The following is a 19282-nucleotide window of genomic DNA, read 5'->3' as shown; positions in this document are numbered from 1 at the left end:
TTTCAATGCAGTGACTTTATGTCATAAGCATTTCAAAAGAAGCAAGGTTCAAAACACAATGAAAAACCTCTCTCTTTCTCTCCATAATCACATTGTAGTGTGAAACGTCCCTTTGAATTATATCCAATGCACATAATGATGTCCATATTAGAATTGCCATCTATAACCAGTAAGCTGTGACAAAAATATATACCAGAGAAAGGACAATATATCAAAAGGAAGGACTTACTTTTTTGTCCTCCGTTTCTACACAAGAGCTGCACTCCACTTTAGTATCCTGAAAAAGTTAAGAAACAGCTAGTAAGGGTGGGGGGAGCTCTCTCTCCGAAACAACAATGCCTGAAAACCTAAAAATAAAATTATGGTTTAATCTGACGTTCAGAGTTCTCCTTTTCTCCACTTTCTCTCACCCCCCCCCCAACCACATTAACTTATCATATTAAATATTTTATAGATACAAAAATATCAGACTTTCACATATTCATTTGAAATGACCTCAAGTGAACCTGACTGTAATGAGATATGCAGGATGCAGTAACCAAGCTTAACCCAACAGAACAAGAAAGGCCAAACCACAGTTTGGTGTTACATCAGAATAATGTCAGTGTGTTTCTTGCTCTATCTGATCATGCAAGCATTACCATAATTGCTTGACCTGCTGTGGGCTTTGAACTTATCCCATGTGGATTGGGGAGGGTATGAAGGGGACTTGCTCACCTGAACCAAAGTAGAAGACCTCACATATTGTTGATTGCCCTGACTGAGCAGAGATTGAACTCACATTAAAACAAACTTGAAAAATAAGTCCCTTGATCAATATGGGGAAGTCTGAGGACTAAGCACACATTATTGTCTCGTTAACCATGCCTGAACAGGAATGAACATCCCTCAAAAGAAAGGCACATTCAGATATAACATTAAACATTATTTAATGATACACGAAGGACCCAACCCCAGCCTTGTGAGCCTTCCAGCAGAGGGTCAAGGAATATATGGGAAGCCTTTGCTTCTATTTTAAGTTTTCACTCATTACATCCAACCCAATATAAAACTGTGGTTTAGCTAAACTATGGTTTAAAGTGGAGTTGGAAAACGTGGCCCTCCATGCCTTAGTATCTGGCCCTCAAGAGTCTGCATAGGCTGTGCCTCCTCCCTAGGCTACAACCTTCACTGGCACTGATCCATAGCCTGCCCTATTGTTATTTTGTGCCTGGTGGGAATAGAATTGGCTCAAATGTGTACTTTGACTTTGATAATGGCTCTTGCTTTCATGTATGTAGAAGCCACCCACTTTTTTGTGTGGCTGGATTGTAGCCTACTGTACCAAGAATCACACCCTTTCCCCCACTCAAAACTGGCTGTGGGCCTCAGAAAGCTGTAGGCCCCACTAAGAAATGTGACCATTGGACTGTGCCGAGCAGGTTCCTCACTCTGACTTAAATAAACAAATGGTTTACAACCCGGGCTTGTTTCACTAAACCAAGGTTATGCTAAACCATCACCTTTGAGTTCAGAGGCAAAAATAAACCACTGTCAGTTCAAAAAAGAAGCAAAAAAATTCAAACCTCCTCCTCTAAGGGGTATTAATTTGTTCAAAACTGGAGGATGAGGGCTTATGGGGATGCAGAGCTCTATGAGTTAATTAGACCCTGTAAATGGGGGAACCTGTGGCCCGGCAGGTGTTATGGGGCTCCATCACCCATGAGCCCCAGCCAGCATCACCAACTGTCAGGGATGATAGGAGCTGTAGTCGAACACCAGGTTCCCCATCCCTGCCCTAAGCCATGGTCATTACAGAGTTAGAAAAGTTTCTGATAGCTCACAAAATGCAGCCATTATCTATGATCTCCTTTAAAAATGAAAGTGGTGGGATCCCTTAATGTAAAGGGAAAGGATGGGCAGCACATCAATGAACAGCAATATTCTATTCCCCTCTGCCAACTGTACCACCAAACAAAAAAAAGCCATCTGCTTTATGAGAAACACCTGCCATCTTTCTAAGCTAATTCAATATGCTCATGTCACAGTTAATTTACTGAACATTCGTTGCTATTCTTCTCCCAAACAATACACAAGGGCAACTTTGCAGGTGCCTGACGGAAAACAACTGCGTTTGTCAACACTATAGGGATGGTCTAAGAGCACATAGCCACCCTTCATAGGAAGGCTTTCACAAATTATCTACTATGGGGAGATGTGCAAACATTATCTGCACATGGGGAAAGCATGCCTCTCCCCACATGGGGGAAGAGACATGTCCAATACCCTATGAACCACTGGAGAGGGATCAGCCCAAACGTAGACCCCAGTTGACCACAAGACCAGCAAGACTGCTGCCACTCCAACTTTATTGAGACTCTTGGTTGGGTCTCACACACTTTTCTGCAGGTAACAAATCCCCACCATCCTACAAAATGCCAAAACAGTGAGTCTTTTTGAGGGTTACTTCTGGCTTAATGTGTTCTATATTGGATTCATCTCCCATGGCAGCTGCTGTAGACCAGTTCACTTGGTGGGTTGGTGACAGAGTTTCTCCGGCTTCTGAGCCCCATGGCAACCCAGTGGCCCCTTTCTCCAGGCTATGGGAGTGGCAAGACCCTCCCTTAGAAGCACGTAGTTTCACACACAGTGATGCAATCCAACAGCAGCTGTTGTGAGGGCAGGGAGCAGTGGAGAAATGTTAGAGAACAGAGCTGTGTGTGCCACATGTCCTGTCCTAAACTGTCCAAACTAGCCTGCTGCTCTCAGATGCAGTGAAGTATGCAGCTCTGTTGCCAAGGTTGAAATAAAACTCAACTGACATTTGCAGCTGGAATGGGAAGGAAAGTGGCCTCTTATATTTTGCCCCAAGAGGCAAAATGTCTTGGGGTGGGGTCCAGCTGTAAAACCTTGGTCTTACCACCACCCAAGATAGTTGTGGTTGCTGCAGTCAGTTTACCTGGCTCGTGTCTGCTGGGTGCCACCAACCATCTTCATTGTCACTTCCCCAACACCTTGCAAGCTTACCAGGCCAGGCAGGGATGGGAAGTGGGATTAAGGAGAAAACTGCTGAGTGAAGCAGCTGCAGCTGTTATCATCTTAATTGATCTAGGAAGCTCCTGGGCTCCACTGGGGGTCAGAGGTAATCTTGGGAAGTAGTAGTAGAAGAGGAGGAGTTTGGATTTGATATCCCACTTTATCACTACCCTAAGGAGTCTCAAAGCAGCTAACAATCTCCTTCCCCTTCCTCCCCCACAACAAACACCCTGTGAGATGAGTGAGGCTGAGAGACTTCAAAGAAGTGTGACTAGCCCAAGGTCACCCAGCAGCTGCATGTGGAGGAGCAGGGACGTGAACCCGGTTCACCAGATTATGAGTCTACTGCTCTTAACCACTACACCACACTGGCTCTCATAAAGACGATGGGTGCTTCTCTTCAGAGAGAAAAAGTTTGGTGTTGTGTTTTTTAAAGAGGGGCAGTGATGATGGTGTCAGCTCTGGTGGGCCTTACAAGGTTTTTAGGACCCACTATTGGCCCACATCTCTCTGCATGGACGCCAAGGGTTGTTGGCAGTCACTAGTTTTACACAGGCCTGCACATGTTGTTTAGAGCCAGTGCTGTATAATGGCCAGAGTGTTGAGACTAAGGCCTGGGAGACCTAGGTTCAAATCCCCACTCAGCCCTAAAGCCCACCGGGTGACCTTGGGCCAGTCACTGCCGCTCAGCCTAATGTACCTTGCAGGGCTGCTGTGGGAATTAAATGACGAGGGGAAGAACCATAGATGCCCCATTGTTGTTCATTGGAAGAAAGAGTGGGTTAAAAATGCAATGAATAAACAAATAACAACAGTTTTGGAACAAGAAGAAGAAGAAGAAGAAGAAGTATACTGCATTTCCCTCTCCCTAAGCATTCTTCATCAGCGAATGATGTGGAGTGGGGCAGAATGCATTTGAACATTATTAAAGAGGAGAGGGGACAAAGGTGTCATTTTTCTTTCATCCTGCAAATCATCTCTTCTGCGGTCTGCACTCTGCAGCCTTCCCAGCTGTCCACACTTCAGGCAATGCCTAGTGGGACACATGGGGAGGAGGCTCCCCACCCCATTCAGGAAGTGGAGGCAGTCAGGGGAGCTTGCAGACTGCTGGGTAAATGTTGACTGGAAAGAAAGAACGAACAGACAACGATACAGCAAGCTCAAAATCCTGCAACCAGAAAAATTATAAAGGAATTCTCAGGAAGATGGAAGCCTCTTCCAAAGGGGAATGTGGTTTTTGTTGTTTTTGTGTGTTGTTGTTGTTGTTGTTTTAAAAGACATTTGAGGGCAAATTTTAGCAGAGGACTAGTAGCCACCCTATGAGTCTTAACGTCAGCAGGGTACAGAACTTGATGAGACTATGGTGCAGAGATGCTGTACAGTCATGGCCAAGCTGGTTCTCCAATTAGTCTATCTGCCCTTGGAAACACTAGCAGCAGCTGAGAGACCCTCATAATGTCCTCATTATTCTCTTTGGTCTAGGCAAAATTTTTGCAACCTGCAGTTTGTGTAGGTTACAATATCAAAAATGACCAGCAGATGGAGGCAAACAACCACACAATCAAGCTGGATTTCTTCCTATTTAGGGACCAGGTTGCAAAAAACCAGCTTCCTTTTTGGCATCAAACAATTGGGTTCATTAGATCAAACATCAAATTGCACAAGTTTCTGCAATGACAAAATCTTATCCCTATTCTGATTTTCTTTAATATATATGTATACATATAAATAACCAGAAAGTATCATTACAAACATAGCCTGCTAGGAAGAACAAAGATGAAATAAATCGGAAGATGCATGATTATATGAATGTTCTTGGTGAATTACACCCTAAAGCCTAGAAACCTTATTCCCTGTCTTTCTGAACACTCATGCCTGAAATATGAAAAAAGCTCAATGTTCTTTGTAAAATGTGCACACCAATGACAACTGCTGGAGGTAGTTTACCAAGATATAAAACACCGGATAAAAAGCACCAAGATTGCAATGCTATATCCATGTACCAGGGATTGAGCACCATTGAAGTGAATCAGAATTACGTCTGAGTAAACCTGTGCAAAATTGCCCTGTTAAATGAAAAGCGGAGGGGGGAATAAGAAAAATATTGTAGGCCACTCATTGACATTGCTGTCGCCCGCATGCTTCCTGGAATGACCATTAGCAAATGTTACATTGTTAGGTCCCCCCCCCCCCCCCCGGCATTACATGAAGCAAAGGATGGAGAGCAAAGCATTTTGCAAATACAACTAGCTGTATGTTCAAAGAACTCCCTTTCCCTGCTGCGAAGGGTGTTAGCCCTGCCTTCCTCAGCAGGGAGAACCTTTAGAATAATGGATTGCCCTGGCTGTCATGGTGTGATATTTAAGTCCCCTCCCCTGATATATATTGTCATGGGGACAGTAGTGTAGTGGTCTAGGGTCATGGGGAGGGGGCTAAAGACCCATTACTGCTTCTGCAGCAGAGACTCTGTCTCCAGTGCCCAATCAGCATGAAAAGGGGTGTGTGTGTGTTTTTTAGCCACTGTATGCTCCGAAGTTATGCACTGAAAATACAAGGGACTACATCAGGCACCCCCAAACCCACCCCTCCAGATGTTTTGGGACTACAACTCCCATCATCCCTAGCTAACAGGACCAGTGGTCAGGGATGATGGGAACTGTAGTCCCAAAACATTTGGAGGGCTGAGTTTGGGGGTGCCTGGACTACATTTTCAAGAGAATGGTGTGCAAGATCTGTAACATGCAATGGAACTTCACAGAAAACACAACTGAAGTCACTTCAAATTAACATATTGGAGCACTCCAAATCATTTGCCCATGAACGTGCACAGTAAATAGCAGAAAAACTGAAAGACAGCACATGGAGATCTGTATTAATTGTTGCAGGACACCCCTAATTCTTATTGCTGTACAGTTGTAGGGTGTTGTATAATCTTAGAAGGGTGTCTGGCTGTGACTATCACGAAGGGAATCTGCACCTCTGAATTTGTTGCTACACTACTGCAAGGGGAAGGGCAATAGTTCAGTGAGAGGGCATCTGTTTGGTATGCAGAAGGTTCCCCCCTTCAATTCCCAGCAACCCTTGATTGCAGCCATGGAGAGCCACTGTTAGTCAGTGCAGACAATATTGAGCTAGGTGAATCAAGGGTCTGACTTGCTATAAGGCAGCTTCCTATCTATAGCTATAACTATATTCTTTCCGATTTGCAGGACATTTTGTGCTGGAAGAGAAAAGCATCTGGGTCTGTTAGACACCTATCCACCGCTCCCAAACCTTAGAGGGCACTGTAAACCCCGTACTTGCATAGTTATAAAGGTAAAGGTAAAGGGACCCCTTAGGTCCAGTCGTGACCGACTCTGGGGTTGCGGCGCTCATCTCGCTTTATTGGTTGAAGGAGCCGGCATGCAGCTTCCGGGTCATGTGGCCAGCATGACTAAGCTGCTTCTGGAGAACCACAGCAGTGCACAGAAATGCCATTTACCTTCCCGCCGGAGCAGTACCTATTTATCTACTTGCACTTGATGTGCTTTCGAACGGCTAGGTTGGCAGGAGCAGGGACTGAGCAATGGGAGCTCACCCCGTCATGGGGATTCGAACCACCGACCTTCCGATCGGCAAGTCCTAGGATCTGTGGTGTAACGCACAGCGCCACCCACGTCCCTTGCATAGTTGTACCTCTGAACTAATAAATAGTACTCAAAATAATTTCATTATCTTTGTTAACATTAAATTGTTAAATTTGGTTAAGAAGATTTCTTTATTAAAAAGCAAACAAATCAACCTATGGCTTATCTGGGCTTTATTTTAAACCAGGCTTCCTCAACCTCAGCCCTCCAGATGTTTTTTGGCCTACAACTCTCATGATCCTTAGCTAGCAGGACCAGTGGTCAGGGATGATGGGAATTGTAGTCTCAAAACATCTGGAGGGCCGCGGTTGAGGAAGCCTCTTTTAAACCAATAACCGGATTCAAAATCTACATTTTGAAAATGTAAGTGACTTAGGGTCATCAGAAAGTTACTGTTGATTACCACTGGGAAATAACTATATTCAATTAAAATGGATTAATTTTATCTTTTTTCATTTTCATTTTTTATTTTGTTGAAGAATAACATGGCTCAAAGATGAACACTTCCTGTTTTGTATACATTTGGGCAATGCCCAACAGGTGCTGCAATTGAAGCAAGCTGTGAGTAGCTGGATGTATTTTATTTTATTTTATTTTTATTACTTTTCCTTTACAAAGTTTGCATTAACTGGGTTGCATGACAGATAACCCGTCAGTAAGAGAGAGCAGCTGAGGTTAACAAATCCAAACTTTATTGACCCAAGCAGGAATAAGCTATCAGAGTTGCTTCTTATCTTGCAGAACTTCTGCAATACTCCTATTTATTCACAGCTAAAGGGTGCAAGGTCACCTGTCAAACTGAGAGTTGGAGAACTTACCAAGGTATAGCAGGTCAAAAGCACCAAAGGAATTATTTGCAGATGGGAGGGGGAGAAGAGGTAAAACTCAGCAGCAGAAGCAATCAGAAGATATTTTTAAATATTTCTTTCTGTGTCCCCAGTTGTAATTCACCAGGGATAGTGTGTGTGCACATGTACATATTTAGGTGTGTGTAATCGCTGATTTGTTTAAGAAATTATTTCACCATTTTATCCACAATTAGCCTTGGAGGCTCCTACCTCTTTCCCACTTTAAATGCATGAATATAAAGATTAACAGCATATAAGTCGTGCCCCCACTCTCTCACACCAACATCATTGTTCCCATCAACTGTGGATGACGGGTTGTCTCAGAAATCAAGATAGATTGGGTGCCAGGAATTCCCTTAGTTCAACTGAGAAAGAAATAACATTTCATACATTGGCTGTGCCTCTCTCTCACTCAGTCTTCCAACTTCCATTGCCAGCTGGAAAGGAAAAACCTGGCCACATCAGGAGCTGAAGGACTGAAGAGGTGTGCTCTGCTTCCTCATATATATTTTTTTACCTGGTGGATTCTGATGCATCCTCCCCAAAAGCTCTCTTCTTTCTCCTCCTCCTGTCTGACCACTAGCAACTGCCTCTTATCACCAGCAAATGGGAGGAACCAAGGGGCTGTCACGCAGGTGTTCACAGCCCTCTCTCTCTTGCAGCCATTAACTACCAAGCTGTGCGGCACCACAAGGGAGCCAAAGCACAGTCCCGTCTACAACCTTAGCTGATGTGCTGCCCCATAGAATTGAATGGGGCTTTCGCAGCAACAGGGTGGATCATGGGCAGGTTGTACTGGACCAAGTGGGAGAAATGCAACCCCAAGTTCAGAGAAATTATTCCAAACTCGTGCTGCATGGAGAATATTTTCTGGAACAGAATACTTGGAACAGGTTACAAGTGGTCTCAAGAAGAGTTTTACTGTGCTGATTCTCTTGCCAGCGAACCACATTCTTTTTTATTTATAGAATGGGGCACAGTTCCAAACAAACTAGTGCAACAGCTGCATGGCCATAAACTCATACTCTTCTTGGCCTTTAAGCCTGTTGACAAATCTGTGCAGTTCACTAACCAGTGCAATTTAAAAATCCCACCCCTCCCTGAATTGTCAATACTTCAGGTCAAAGCTGTGCTGTTGGAGAAAATGAAAGTATTTTACAGTGGTGGGTCAAACTTTACCAATTGCATTAGAGAAGAGCCAATTTCCAACATTATGCCACATCTTATGTGAACATTAAATATAAACATGGGCAATGCATACAGGAGCAGGGTTAATTCTCAATGGCTGTGGTCAACAAGTGGAAGGGAAAGTTTTAAGCTGTACCCAATAATGTGCCTGAGTGTATCACTCAGGTGATGAGTGAATGGCTGTCACATATTTCTCCCAGAAGTGAAGTGTTTCAGTTCAGAGGAATGGGGTTCCAAATCTACCTGCTGTCCCTGTCACTGGGTAGACCAGCCCTCACTAGTAGATATCCTGAAAGGAGGTGCAAAAATGCCTATCGTTGCAGATTTGCAAATCTGATTCATTAAACACATTGTCTGTTTTGTCCTTGAGTAGAGTAAATGAAATCCAAAGTCTCAAACAATGCTTTCCTCACAGCAACTGGTAGGTAGATGGATGGATTGATGGATCTGTTAGCAGAAGTACACTTCGGCCACAATTTGAGACAGGTGGAGGTGTAATTCAGAATGAGGAATTTAGTGCAGAGTTTAGCTTCCAAATAATCTCTGTTTCCAACTCTAAAACCATTTCCTAGTGTTTGTGGTTTGAAAATTATTTGACAAAACTCATGCATTGTAACATAATATTTCCATATGTCAGGGAAGATGTGCACTGTCAAATGTTGTTGGTCCCCCCAACTCCCATCAATGTTAAGGGATTATTGGCTCTGCTGTCCAGCAATCTATGGAAGGCTACAGGTTCCCCCTCCCTGGACTACAGCTTCACTGATCATCACAATGAATCCTCTCTCCAGGGTCAGGGGTAGCACACCTCTGAATACCTGCTGCTGAGAAGCAAGAAAGGTGGTGTGGTGTGCTCGTGTCCCACTTGGGAGCTTCCCATAAGCATCTGGTTGGCCCCTGCAGGAAACAGGATGCTGAACTAGACATGCCCTTTGTCAAGTCTAGCCGGGTTCTTCTTGTGTTTATATCACCTTGCACAACTGTTTGGAAAATAATATTATAATGCAAAAGGACCTTGCTTTTGTCTGGTCCAGCAGGGCTCCCCTTGTCTTTATATTGCCTTGCTCAACCACTTGAACAATACAATTATAATGTGAAAGGATCTTGCAATGTAAAAGACACACACACACACATTTAACACTCCATACATACACATCCCACCGTACTGATGACAATTTGGCTAGTAATTTTTAGTGAAGGTCTCCCAATGGTGTTGGAAATCATGACCCAGAGTCATCTGTTTGACATAACATGGAAAGAAGCCTCCTGAAGCCTGTAGTGTCTACTGGTGTGCTGACGTGCAGCTGTGCTTTGAAATTTCCCCCCTTCTCTCACACACTGTGGGCACGGAGTGCTCAGCTACCCTAATGGAAGTGTATTTCTGTTCTTATGCTGGATGGCATAAGGGCACCCTGCACATAGTCTATGAATGTGCCCTTTTTATTTATGGGTACATCTCCCCTAAAAAAGAGGATTAGCCTTCTAATTGTGCCTCTCTCTTTTTAAGAGAAGCAGTTAACCCTTACGGGCTTTTCCCTTCAATTTTAGTTTATTAATTCATATGTGATGGAAATCAATGATAGAAACTGCCTAGAAGCAATTATTGATAAGGGACAAGATATTACACATCTGAAGGTCAAACTCTTTTTTAATTTTTGAAACGTCAATCATGAATATGCTTTCCTAGTTCTCTGAGAAATCTGGAGGGAAATTATCTTCCTCATCTTGCCCCCCGCCATATAAAGTGGACATCCTTTAAGAAGTTTCCAATCTTGGTTTTAGATAATTAGGTAAGTGCTTGCCTCAATAATTCAGGTATTCCCTGCTTTCATCTTTATGCACTGCACAATAGAAATGGAGAGTTCAGTTTAAGGCAAGCAGGAGGAAACTTTGAGAATGATGACTGAAAACAAGAACAAGATTGTTATGGACTGATTCAGAATAGGCATTTGGGTCTAGAAGGTGAGGAATATTCAGGTCCACTGTTGCATGTTCCAACAATGGCCCAATGCAAGTGTCTATGAGAAGCATCCAAGAGATTATAGTAACTAGGCATTCCAACATCTATTACATTCACTTGTGGGAAGACTCATGACAACCAATCATCACCACTATCGCTGCCCACCCACTTGCTGTGACTTCAACATTTCTCTTTCTGCTTGAATAAATCAAGAAGTCAGGTAGTGTTGCTGGAGGGTAGGAAGATTAGCAAGCGAGTGAGGGCTCTTAAGGGTTGAATGGAGCTGAGTTTGAGAAACAAAAGTTCAGACCCCTTGATCCTTAACTAGTTGTGGAGGTTTTTTTTACTCTTGGGCAACTTTCAAGATTTTTTCTGATCCTCAATCTTAAACCAAATGTATTCCATCCCCTAATAATATAAAATTTACAGTACAAATCATCAGACATCATATGCTAAGGACATATGTAAACCAATGTCAACACAAGTAAACCAGGCTTCCTCAACCTCGACCCTCCAGATGTTTTTGGCCTACAACTCCAATGATCCCTAGCTAGCAGGACCAGTGGTCAGGGATGATGGGAACTGTAGTCTCAAAACATCTGGAGGGCCGAGGTTGAGGAAGTCTGGTAGGGGCTCTAGACCATTTGACAGAGTGTGATGTATAAGATGTTCTTCTAGGTAGAATTAAACTTCTGACCACATCCCAGCAATGTTTGACAATAAAGCTGCTTCAGGTAACCAGACAGTAATTAGGGAAGGGCTCCTAACAGCTGAACAGAAGATGGTTTTGGTTTTGGTGCTGCGTTTTGTTTTGTTTTGCAGATGTGACTTCTCAGGTGCGAGAGAAGCTGAATCTGTGGGAATTGTGTCTTCTACACAACCCATAAACACCTATGACACTGTTCCTCTTTTGAATATGGATATCCCCATACCATCAGTATTCATTCATTTAGGTCAGCTCTGATGGGGGGGGGTGTTTCTCTAAATAGGAGACCTAGGAAGAAGCCCTGTACTGGGTCCATCTAGCTCAGTATTGTCTACACTGACTGACAGTATTTATCCAGGGTTTCAGATAGAGGATATTTCCAGCTTTGCCAGGTATTGCTAGTGACTTAAGACCGTCTACAGCCAAAGCAGATGCTCTTATCACTGAGTCATGGCCACATTCCCATACATTAATAAAGGTATCAATAAGTCCTTATGAAATGCTTTCGATGGTGATGTACTACATTTACCAGCCTATATGTCTGCCATCCTGACCCAACACACACACACACACAATAAAATATAGAGGGAAAATCACATAGCCAACAGTTATTACAGGCAAAAGATGGGGTTACTCACAAAACAACTCCTAATTTATTGTTGAAGTCGTGAGATGGGGCAGCAACAAACATAAACATAATGAAACTTGAAAAGAAAAAGCAGCAACAGCAAGAATTGGGAAAGTAATATGCATTGTTTAGTCAAAACAATTAGAAATCCCACATGCCATATGTTAACACCTTTACCTTCATATCGTAGATGATTGTGCAATACCTACCAGGACAGCAAATGGCCAGAAAGGGGGGAGTGGAACGAACACACGAAGCAAGCCAAGAAAATACATCCTATACATGCAAATACATGAAAATCCTATACATCCTATACATGAAAATACATGCAAGCTCTGGAAACACTTGTTTTGTCACTCTTTTGTTAGTTAAGAAATACTGGTTGGGGACACTATTGTCCTTGCAATAAAAGAAAAGGGAAACTATAGATCTATGGAAACTTAACAGTGAGGAATGCCTTTACTACTCCTACAACAATGTTCTAAACGCCTAGCCAAAATTATCCTCCATCTATTAATTACAACCATTTAATTCACTGCGTTGTCATCCTAAGTTGCAACATTATCTGCTTCTTCCCCCTTCAGCATTACTTGCAGAGTCATGCAATCAGACGCCATTCATTAAAGTCAGAAGTAGTTAATTAACTCTCACTTTATCTCAATGCTTGGATAAGCAAGAACCCCAAGTCATTTCTGTCTGGGAGACTTTTTTCTTCTTCAAATTTAACAAAGTTAACTTTGTGACTCTGTCACATACACTCCACTTTTAATCATTGGTTAATTTATTAGGGGAAGGGAACTGACTCACATGAGAGAGAGGCTTCATATTTGCAAAACCCAGATATTTTTATTCCTGAACACATTTCTGTGGGATAACTAGAATCATATAACCACCATGTTTAAGTTTAATTAATGCATGAAGGGGTAGAGGTCAACGGATCAAGTGCTGAGTGTTCCAGAGAAAGAAGAGGTAGTCATTGGGAGGTTTGGGGCAGGGTGTTGCCAATATGCTGATGACACCCAGCTGTGTTTCTCTGAAACATATCCTAAACTGGTGCCTGGATGCCGCAATGGGTGAGATGGAGGCAAAGGGACTGCTACTGAATTCTGACAAGACAGAGATTCTACTGGGTTGCATACCGGCTCTTGTAAGCATTGCTACAAGAAACATGGATTAGGTAGTGTTGTATTAAAATAGAAACATAAGAAGAGTCCTGTTGTCCCTCTCATCCAGCATTCTGTTCTCACAGTAGCCAATCTATGGGAAGGCCACCAGCAGGATCTGAGTGCAAGAGCCCTCTTCCCTCCTGCAGTTTCTATCAACTGGTATCCACTAGTGCTATTTCCTCTGATTGTGGAGGTGGAGCATAGCCATCCTGGCTAGTAGGCATTGGTGGCCTCCTCCTTCATGAATTTGTCCTGTCCTCTTTTAAGGCCATCCAAGCTGGTGGCCATCACTGCCTCCTGTGGGAGTGGGTTCCATAGTTTAACGCTGTGCTGCATGAAATATTGTCTGTCCTGAATCTTCCAACACTCAAGCTTCACCGAATGTCCCTAAGCTATGTGAGAGGAATAAAAACTTTTCTCTATCCATTTTCTCCTTGTCATGCATAGTTTTATAAACTTATATCATATCACCTCTTACAGTTGCAGTCCCAAGCACTGCAACCTTTCCTTATAGGAGAGTTGCTTCATCCCCTTGATCATTCGGATTGCCCTCTTCTGGGCAACTCTCTACAACTGCCATTAGGAAATATGCATTTAGGTATCAGTGGCAGCTGAACACCTGGAGGTTTGCATGCCTGTGCATTGTCAATATCTCACAATCAGCAAAATCAGGTGCTGACAATAGTCAGTTTTCGATTTTCCTCCCCACACTTCTTACCCCTTGTATGATCAAATTTCTAACTGAAAGCCAAATAAAAGTACATGAATCTGTCATGATGGAGATGCGCTGTTAAATTTCTTAATTAAACCAATGGAAGAAAGACATGCAAAATTACAACACTGCATCTCCTGTAAAGGCAGGAAATGTGATGATGAGATAGTAATTGTAACTGTTCGATGAAAACCAATCATCTGGATTAGAGGTGTAAAAATTCCAAATCTCAACCAGTGGCTATCAGATAATGTAAACTCTACATGGCAGTCAAGCTACTTTCTATGTCGCACACCTTCAGCGAGGAGGGCGGCAGTGAGGGTAGGAAGACAGCTATACAGCCACAATAGCAGACATATCGTTAAATGACCGAATGCAGAACCGTAATTAAATTAACTGATTATCATCTTACTTCTATCCAGAACTCTAATTTAATGCTCCTGCAAATGTAATGAGGTTCACTAGAATGGAGGGAAGAAAAATACTGTGGAAATAACAGAAACAAGATTAAATTAATTGCAAAACACACTGATAAGAAAGCTTGCTTTGACTTATGTGAAACACTGTATTTCTGGAAGCTATTAAAAGCAAAGCTGCATACTATGCACCTTAATGACAAATAACACCTCCTAAGATTTTTTTTTTAAGAATAAAAATAACTGAGAACATAGCTACAATATTGCTGCAAAAAGAAAATAAGTTACCCTGGTCCAGGCTTGGCTGCAGACAGTCATCAGCTGACCCATTGTTGGCTCATGCCAACAACTATAAAGTCTCTTTAGTTCCAGCTAGCCTTATTTCACTGCCAACTGTGTATCAGGTCTAGTGATGGCAGTGGCAGCAGCAGCAGAAAAGGAGGAGGAGGAAAGTACTGTGTGTTCTCCAAATCCTGAGCCCCTTGGACCAATTGCTGGACCTTAGGAGACCACTTATGCATAACCAATGCCTATTTTTAGAAAAATAGGTGTCGGTACTCATCATGAAGTTATTACAGTAAGTGCCACACATTTTAACCAAAAAAGAGAGGTACACACACACACACACACACACACACACACACAAACTGCGTACCTTTCTCATAACCCCCTCCCTATTCCTGGTCTCACTGAAAGGACAAATTTCAATGTGGAAATCAAGACCTATTGTAATTTGTCTGAGGTGCCCAGGTTAATCTTACACTCAAGGAAGGCAGAGCGAATGCTAGACAGGATGGAATCGGGAGAATACATGCCTCTCCCATAACAATTGTGCTATGATTGTCCGTTCAGAAGGCCTACTGTACACAGTCAGCACCAAGCAGCTGGCATATGTCAACTTTTGAAAGTCATGCTAACAAAGAATGTGTCCTTGAGAGAAGTGGAGGGGAGGCACATCTTGCTCTGCCATATCTCCTTGGCTGCCTGAGCAATTTTCCACCTAAATACTGTAGCACTCCCTAGTAACTCATTGGTCATGGATTTTATTCTGCAACAGCCCCATGTAGAAACCTTATCTCCTCATTTTCATTCTGTGCACTTTCCCCTATTATGTGTTCAATATTTCACTGGAGTCTCATATTCCCATCTTGCTGCTATAGTCTACTAGCCTGGAACATAGTTCAGTCTTTATCTCAAATGTAATGGAAAAGTAAAATAACAAAAGGAGAGAGTTAATGTCTGCAGCCATTTTTGTTGGGCTTTTGCCTACACATGTTCTTCTCTGCTACGGCAGCGGCACAATAGAATACCATGTTCCTAGATAATTAATGTCCATTTAGAATCAGGCTCCTGGCTGCTAAGGAGACTTTAGGAATAATGAAATCAATGTGGTCTTAAATACAAGGGGAAGTACTGCTAACCACTATGGATCGTTTCTGAGAGAGAATGCTCAGGACCTCTGTAGACCATGTTGGATAGATGGATGAAACTGGCTTCTCATATTTACTTGAGAGAGCCAGTGTGGTGTAGTGGTTAAGAGTGGTGGACTCATAATCTGGTGAACTGGGTTCGCTTCCCCGCTCCTCCACATGCAGCTGGGTGACCTTGGGCTAGTCACACTTCTCTGAAGTCTCTCAGCCCCACTCACCTCACAGAGTGTTTGTTGTGGGGGAGGAAGGGAAAGGAGAATGTTAGCCGCTTTGAGACTCCTTAGGGTAGTGATAAAGCGGGATATCAAATCCAAACAACAACAACAACTTGTGGCAGCCCAGCCAGAGAAAGGGCAGAGAATAGTCAGAAGTGTGTTGAAAACACAGGACGGGAAGAAGGAATTTGTCCCCGCACTTCCCCAATAAGAATTAGATTTTGCCTTTGTTCAAGCTTCCCAGAACCAAGAGAGAGGTTATTATGATGCTCAGTTGCTAAAGCCCAGAAAAAGCTGGGTTCAAAACCCAGCTCACTCAGGAGTGCTTCACTACCTTTTAGCCTAGTCTTGTTTGTGAGGTAAGAATACGCCAAGCCTGCATGAGCCACAATGACTTCTTTGTACAGGGGTGGTGAACCTTGGGCCCAGAGACTGGATGTGATCCTTCAGGGCTCAGGACACTCCCCAGCCCACATCCCCTCGTCCCTGTCACACCCATCACTGGCTCACTGCTTGGGCACCAGCTTGGCTGGCTGGATTGTATCCTGGACTCAATGGGGGATGGAGAGATATGTGTGTTTGGAAACATCTCACTTCTGTGTGGCTGGAATTTAGCTCACTCTACAGAGTCACAACCGTTGATCTGCTTACATTTGCTTCTGTTTGTGTCCCCCTACTCAGCATGTGGCCCCCAGAAGATTGCACATGATGGAGTGTGGTCCTCGGGCTGAAAAACTGTGGCCCTTAGGCTGAAGTAAGGTTTCCAACTCTTGTGCTAGGATGAAGAGCAGGATATACATGTGAATGAGTAAATAAACAAAACAAAACAAATTAAACTGACATAGATATCCTTTTGCAAAACTTACAACACACCTTTAAAAGCAATGCAATAGGAATGCCAGCAAGTTGTTAGTATTTATTTTTATGAACACAGCAAATAAGTGAATAAATTGCAGACGGCTCTTAACAGCAAGCGGCAGATGGACACGCTTGGAAACCAAATACTGATATATTGCTATGAAATGAGAAGAGGGAAATTTCCTCAAAAAATGAATAAAACATGGTAATACACAAGAAAACATGTGTATAATTGGAAACGTTTTTATTTCTACAGCTAGAGAGTTCTAGCTTGCCTTTTCCTTTATAATGTCAAATCCCCCAGCCCCAGTTGCATGTAATTCATCAGCACCTCTCATTAAAATCTCATTTCTCCACAACTCCCACAGTGAGATCTATGCAATGAATATATTTAAAATCACATGCTACTAATATGTATCCATAACACAGTCCTAGCTGGGTGCTGGTGGATTATGCTCATGAGTTTGTCTCAGTTTCTCATCTCCCCCCCCCCATCCCCCACGCCAATATTAAATTCTCTCCATTCTGTGAAGAATGTCTGCATGGAAATTTGTTCAACTAATACACACATTTGTGCAAGCAATTCCCCACTACCTAAAGTAAACATAGAGTTAAGGTGAGTGTTGGAGATGCAAATCACATTCTAGCTGGATGTTCGATTGTGGTTGGAGTGGAGAGGGGGTGTCTACTGATATTCATGGATCAACTTAGGAGGAAGGTTTGCCTGTCTGACAGGATGTGGAGTGAGCATACATACATTTGACCACACCCATCAGTGGAAGGCATCCTCCCTGTTAGGTTGCCCCTTGGGCCCCTAAAATACATGGTATGGAGAAAGTGAGTAGATAAAATACTTTCTTCACTCTCATAATATTCTAGTAACACAGCTTTAAATAAAGGTTGGACAAATTTATGAAACATAGGCCAAAATCAAGGACCATTAGCCATGAAGGTAAACAGAGTCTCCCTGATTCAGAGCTGGTATCACTCAAAGAGTTAAAGGCCCAAAAGGGTATGACTATTGGTTTGATAAGCTGGCAAATCTCTCAGAGGCATCTGACTGACCACAGTTGGAAACACCATATTAGTCTAAATAGACCTAGTCTAAGCCCATGTCAAAACATGGTGAATCTGTGTGCAGTTCCCCTATTGGGTGAACCCCTGAACTACAAGTGGAAGATCGTTTGTGAAGTATCAAGCCCTGGATTGGTTCCACCCACCCAAGCTGGTCATTTGATCCTCCTGAACAGGAAGGAGTATAAGAGACTAGCTTGATGACAAAGTCTTTCTGGATCCGCCTCCCTCCCCCAGTTTTACTTTTAGACCTGACTTGCATTGCAGCCTTTGAACAATGGCTTACTTCTTGACAATTCCCCCATATTCCATTGTGATTCTGAACAATATTTGGTCCTGACAGCTGACTTGCCCCAAAGATCCTGCTTCCCAGTTCCCAGTTTAAATCATGACACTGCATAAGATCTGGTAAAGGTAAAGGTAAAGGTACCCCTGCCCGTACGGGCCAGTCGTGTCCGACTCTAGGGTTGCATGCTCATCTCGCTTAAGAGGCCGTGAGCCGGCGCCGTCCGAAGACACTTCCGGGTCACGTGGCCAGCGTGACAAAGCTGCAGCTGGCGAGCCAGCACCAGCGCAGCACACGGAAATGCTGTTTACCTTCCCGCTATAAAGCGGTACCTATTTATCTACTTGCACTTAAGAGTGCTTTCGAACTGCTAGGTGGGCAGGAGCTGGGACCGAACGACGGGAGCTCACCCCGCCACGGGGATTCGAACCGCCGACCATGCGATCGGCAAGTCCTAGGCACTGAGGTTTTACCCACAGCGCCACCCGCGTCCCTCCATGATCTTGTATTTGTGTCTTAAACGCAGTGCTTTTTTTCCAGGGGGTACTTCTTAGTTTTGTTGTTTAAAAGTGTGGTATTTACTGTAACAACTCCATGGTGAGCACTGGCACCTATTTTTTCTAGAAAAAAAGCACTGCTTAAACACTTAATGCAAAACAATCTTGCAGTTGACAGTTACATGCACCTACATACTTGGTTTTTCAATTTAGGCAAGAAGTTCAGTAAAGTTGAGGCCTTTAAAAAAGAATGTGCACCCTCCCTCTTCCTAGGCTTAGTTGCTGGCCTCCACAAAGTACTACTGCTGTTTTCATCAATAATCTTTTGTTTTGTTTTCTTGTCATCTAAGCATAATGGAACATATTTTTTTTTATATTCCTCCCCTCCAAATATTACTACTAATGTGATCCAAGATTTACATTTGCATTATTATTTGAAATAGTCCTGTTTGCATATTTTGAGCAAACACGAAAATTGCAAAAACCCAGCAGGTACACCTGAGCTGATAAATACACAGAAAATAGTGTGTTTTTTTGTACAGTCACCCTCCTCCTGCTCAAATAAGCAGAAATGATTGTTCTCTCTGAAATGTGTTCATATTTGAGAAATTATTTAAATCACAGGTTCTTAAACTTTAACAGATTTAGCCTCTTTAT

At 43.0% G+C, this 19282-nt stretch overlaps 1 protein-coding gene across 31 annotated transcripts in view; it reads right to left on the bottom strand.

Annotated features, from left to right (window-relative positions):
• Positions 1-19282, bottom strand: part of RBFOX1 (RNA binding fox-1 homolog 1) — a 1496801-nt gene that overhangs the window by 720917 nt on the left and 756602 nt on the right. For 22 of the 31 annotated variants that reach the window (XM_080981485.1, XM_080981488.1, XM_080981483.1 and 19 more), the window contains one exon: positions 230-277. The exons of the other annotated variants lie outside the window; for them this stretch is intronic. In XM_080981485.1, the coding sequence (XP_080837611.1) occupies positions 230-277 (48 nt within the window). Of the gene's footprint in view, positions 1-229; positions 278-19282 lie in introns of those variants that run through there. 31 annotated transcript variants of the gene reach the window in all.

This window comes from Podarcis pityusensis (assembly GCF_964106645.2).
Source record: "Podarcis pityusensis genome assembly, chromosome: 14".
NCBI lineage: Eukaryota > Metazoa > Chordata > Lepidosauria > Squamata > Lacertidae > Podarcis > Podarcis pityusensis.
This window is presented reverse-complemented; position numbering and strand designations above follow the sequence as displayed.